Below are 4,541 nucleotides of genomic sequence, written 5' to 3'. Positions count from 1 at the left end.
CATCAAGGTCGATCGGAACATGGCACGTGGTTCCAAAGCACGTGCATAGCACTGGCCATCTCCTCTCGGAACAATTCCACGGAAGCTACTCGCTACATCAAGGTAATTAAACCAAGGGAATGAACGCACCTCGCGAACAACAAAGAGCGCGTATCGGTGTGGGACTGGAAGACTCGATGCAGCAACCCAAGATCCAATCCCAATAACGACTGCATTTAGGGGTAACAACGCATCATGGTGATGCAGCGCGGATCTTGGTCATGACGACTGGCGCAACGGTCGCCGTTCGAGGTGAGTTTTTTGCGCCCACCAATCCGCGACGCCCGTTTGAATTGCAGTAGTTTAATTGGCTAAAGCGACTGGATATGGACCAATCCCAGCGGCGTATATATTGAAACGCCGTATCCACGTCCATGCCACAGCACCTCATCGCACGCTCTCCGCACCTCGCGCCAACAGTCGGGCAGTGGACGTTTCGGCCCTCTCTATGTGACGCCGCAGCGGCTTTAGCACGAGATATTTACGGTGTTTCCCGACGCAGCGACGAGCCATGACCGCCCTCTCACTTCAATTATTTCCTTGGTTTGATCGCATCATGTTGGCCTATACTGTCGAATCAGCGCTGTCACCAGCACGGGACGGGGCGATCCTGCTGTGCCGTCATCGTGCGACGCACCAACTCCACGTCGTCAAGCAAGTCAACCGGTCGCGCGCTACACTCGACTCGATTGCCAACGAAGCCATGGCGTTCAAGCATCTGCGCGCGTCCAATTGCCAGCAGGTTATCCAGCTCCACGATATCTTTTCAGACAACAAGAACATCTACTTTGCCCTGGAACACTGCGCGCGGGGGGACCTCTACGCGTTCTTGAAGGCCATGCCGACCCAGCACTGCTCGCCGCGACGGGCCAAAGCGTACTTCACTCAAATCGCGACCGGTCTCGCCCACGTGCACGCTGCGGGAGTGGCCCATCGCGATTTATCGCTTGAAAACATTTTTGTCAACGCTGACGGGGACCTCAAGATCGGAGACTTTGGTCTCGCTGTCGCGCTCCCCGCGCAGGCGACCGCCGCCGTCGGCAAGCCCTACTACATGGCCCCCGAGATGCACCACGGCGGCGCGTACGACGCTTCCAAAGTAGACGTGTGGTCACTCGGTATTCTGCTGTGGATGCTGCTCACGGGCGTACCACTCGTCGAAGTGGCAACCCCCGCCGACGATGTCTTCATGTTTCTCAAGCGGCACGGCATTCGAGCCCTTATCTCAGCGTGGGGTCTCGCTGCGTCCATACCAGACGACGCGATCGCGATGCTCGAGCTACTTCTCGTCTTGGACGCCGCCGAGCGACCGGCGATGACGACAGTGATTAACCATCCGTACGTTCAGTCGGGTGGCCCCCACTTCGGTTAACACTTCCGCAACTCCAAGCGTTATTAATGTACGCGCACAAAGAAGAAGCTTGTGTCGTCGCCCTTGTGATATCTAGCCGTCTATTATTTTATATGCAATTAGCTTTAATTTAGGATGTTCCATGCCGATCGATTTCCATTTGTGAAGAACGCAACTCCACACGTTCGTTCGCCAACTCGGAAGACCTCGACTCTTCGTTGGTTTCGGCCGTTGGATCCACCCGACGCTGGGATCCGAGTGGTTTTCACCAGCCCTCGCGGCGGTTTCCACTCACGAGGATGGTTGTTTTTTCTTTCCCCAGTGGAAGGTTTTTACCACTCGATCTCACTATGCCAGGCTCCGTAATATCAATATATTCCGGAGCCGGTCGTGAGCAGCCCTCGTGGCCTCACTTCTCAACTGCCTGCCTCTCGGACACACTCCTCTGCGGGTGTGCGCTTCTGGTTCTTTCTCTTCTTCCTCTTTCTCTCTGCCGAGTGCTTCACTAGCCCAGCTGCTAGTTTGTTACCATTGAACTACATACCCGAAACTCAATATAGTGGATCGCTACGTTGTTCACCTCCATATCACTCCACTTCAACAAAACGGTTGATCGATTATGAGCCACTTGTGTTGTTGTTGGTGTTGTTGCTGTTGTTGTTGCCAAGGTAATAGAACGAGTAGCGCTGCTTGTCCGAGAGCAGCGATGACGTGGGTGGTCTCTACACGAGAAGCATCAGTCACCACAGACACTCGACAAAAAGGTTGTACCAACGACGACGACGACGCCGAAGAGGGTGTTGCGTCGCCCGGCATCGCCATCTCGAACGGCGTGCTCTGCAGTGTATACCCGCGCGGCTCGGCCGTCATTGGACGGGGTCTCTCGAGCTTGGTGACAACGTTCTCGACATATTCAACGCGCGGCTTGGTCAGTTTGGCACCTACGATCGCGCGAGACGGACCGCCGGCGCTTGTTCGGAGTGCACTGGCTGTGGTCGCACGATCTCTTTTCGGCACCTCGATCGGTCGAAGGTTCACCGTGTTGCGGGGCGACACGACTGGCGCTGCCGGATTCCATGCCTCGTTCGTCGATGCAAACTTGGGCCGCGGAAGGTACTGGTCGCAAGAGAGACACTTGAGCGGAATCTTGGACAGGCCGACGGTCGACTGCTGGTCATTCTGGTCCCGTTGCAAGCTAATAGGAGGATTGTCGACGTAGGTTACCGATGATTATAACGTACCGAGCAATGTCGGCTTTGTCCGCTTTGGTTTTGAGTGATGCGTGGAGCTGCGAGACCATGTCCGAGGTCGGAAGTGTCTGGAACTGCTGGCGAAGCTCGTCCAGCGCTGCATTTGCATGGGACGAGGTTGTGTTGGTCTCTTGGGCGATCTATCAACTTATCCATCGTCCAGGAGTCGGTGCGAGCGTAGATCAGGAATACTTTGTCTTGGAGAAGACTAAGCTGCTGCAGCACGTCTTCTTGCCGAGGACAAGCCGCAAGCTGTGCCTCGAGCTCCCGTTCGTGGTCTTGCAGCGTCTACAAGTCAATTCGAGTCTCGACTTCCATCCATCGTCAAGCGCACCTGAAGCTCTGTTGCGACGGCAAACATGCGTGCGTCGTAAGCTTCTTGTTGGTCGTCCGCCGCTTGAAGCAGCCGCTGCACCTTCTCGGCCAGTGCCTCGTGCACCGAGAGCGGTGTCATGGGCTATGTTTCCATTTGATGATGTACACAGCAATGGCAGGCCACGCTACTGTCGCTTGCTGTTCGAGCTCCTTGGCGATGCTACCGCTTTCAAGTTTGGCCAACGCCGTGGGGAGGGAGATCGACGACAGCACCGACTGCCACGTATCCCCATCGACGTTCTCGTCGCCATCCATCCCGGGTGTCGCATCGTTCTACATCGTACATCATCGTCGCTCCTTGCGTCTCTGCATTGCGTGCAGGAACCGTTGCGAGAGCGTCCAAGTTGGTGCCAAGGTGCGCGAGGCTCTTGCGTAGCCGCTCAACCATTGGCACCAGCACCAGCTCATCAGGCGTTGCGGTGGGGTCGGTCGGGATGCTGGCGAGGTCCGCGTGCACTTGCGTCAGCGACGCTCGGATCTCGTCCGTGGGCTCCGTCGCATGCTCGAGGGCGTTCTCCAAGCAACAGAGTTGCTGGGAAAGCGAAGCGAGCTCCTCTGTAGACAAGCCGAGCGTGATCTTTTGCATTGCGTCGGCGAGGATTTGCTGCGGGCAATTGTCGATGAAGGTTGCTTGCGCGATAGCCTGCGCCTCGAGTGCGGCTTCTTGGGTTTCCAGCGCCAAGCTTTGTGCGTCGAGCCGTGCCGCATGGGACGCTAGACTCGTGGACTGCGCGTCGATTTGGTGGCTCTACACATAATAATTTCTCTCGGCGAAGAAGCGAGACGTCAAAGTACGAGCGCTGTGATCGTCCCCTACGCCATTCGGTGCCATCATGTTGATCCATGTGAGGAAGCGTACGGTGGAGGCTTGGCATTGGGTGCGCAGACCATGCACCTCTTGAGTCTAGCACACGAGGCTAGCGTAGGTGGCGAGAAGGCAGCGAGTCTACCAGCAATGTCCACAGATCCTCGAGGCGCGCGACGCGGGCTTCCAAGCTCGCCTCGCCAACGACAGCGGCAGGTCTCTCTTCGAGGGTGTGCACCCGCGCGCCGAGGCTGTTGACGACCGTCTCGAAGATCGTCCCTTGCGCAATGAAGAAGGCCGTGACGTCCGTCTCCAAGCTGCGGTACAGCGCCATTGCCGGCTTTATAAATGCGTTGCCGTGCTGGAAATAGACATCAAATAAAAGGGATTGCGGGTTACATGGCCAGCGTGTACTTGAGCGACCGGACTTTATCTTCCTCGACCGTGTCCATGGTGACGAGCTCGTCCTCCGAGTCGCTCATGCTGTAGATCGCTTCCATGCGCTGCTGGCGGGAGGCGCCGAGTGTCGCCAGTATCGACGCGGTCGGCGTTGGCACACTGGCGACGGCGAGGCCACTTGGCGCGGGCGGAGCGGATACGAGCGGTGGCGCTTCAAACTCAACAAACGACTTGTAGACAGGAATGCGGTCCATGACGAGTCGCCCCCCACGCCCATAGCGCGACCGGCTACACACATTTTTGAGTTGTCGCCAGTGATAAA

The 4,541-nt window shown here is 57.0% G+C and overlaps 2 protein-coding genes across 2 annotated transcripts; one reads left to right on the top strand and one right to left on the bottom strand.

Annotated features, from left to right (window-relative positions):
• Positions 1–525: 525 nt before the first annotated feature.
• On the top strand, positions 526–1,428 carry SPRG_17531 (serine/threonine protein kinase). Its single transcript, XM_012356858.1, has one exon. It carries the CDS (start codon positions 551–553, stop codon positions 1,409–1,411), a length of 861 nt encoding a protein of 286 aa, XP_012212248.1. The 5' UTR covers positions 526–550; the 3' UTR covers positions 1,412–1,428.
• Positions 1,429–2,007: 579 nt separating this feature from the next.
• On the bottom strand, positions 2,008–3,763 carry SPRG_17530 (hypothetical protein; the record flags this gene model as incomplete). The annotated part of the gene is made up of 6 exons (XM_012356857.1): positions 3,341–3,763; positions 3,145–3,288; positions 2,975–3,097; positions 2,632–2,780; positions 2,162–2,585; positions 2,008–2,112 (listed from the first exon to the last, which is right to left on the bottom strand). Exons 1-6 carry the CDS (start codon positions 3,599–3,601, stop codon positions 2,008–2,010), a joined length of 1,206 nt encoding a protein of 401 aa, XP_012212247.1. The 5' UTR covers positions 3,602–3,763.
• Between the last annotated feature and the right edge of the window lie 778 nt (positions 3,764–4,541).

The sequence above is a fragment of the Saprolegnia parasitica genome, assembly GCF_000151545.1.
Source record: "Saprolegnia parasitica CBS 223.65 unplaced genomic scaffold supercont2.617, whole genome shotgun sequence".
Classification (NCBI taxonomy): Eukaryota; Oomycota; class Saprolegniomycetes; order Saprolegniales; family Saprolegniaceae; genus Saprolegnia; species Saprolegnia parasitica.
This window is presented reverse-complemented; position numbering and strand designations above follow the sequence as displayed.

Excerpts from the sequence above, each read along its gene's own strand:
- SPRG_17531 (XM_012356858.1), top strand. The coding sequence starts at position 551 with ATGACCGCCCTCTCACTTCAATTATTTCCTTGGTTTGATCGCATCATG.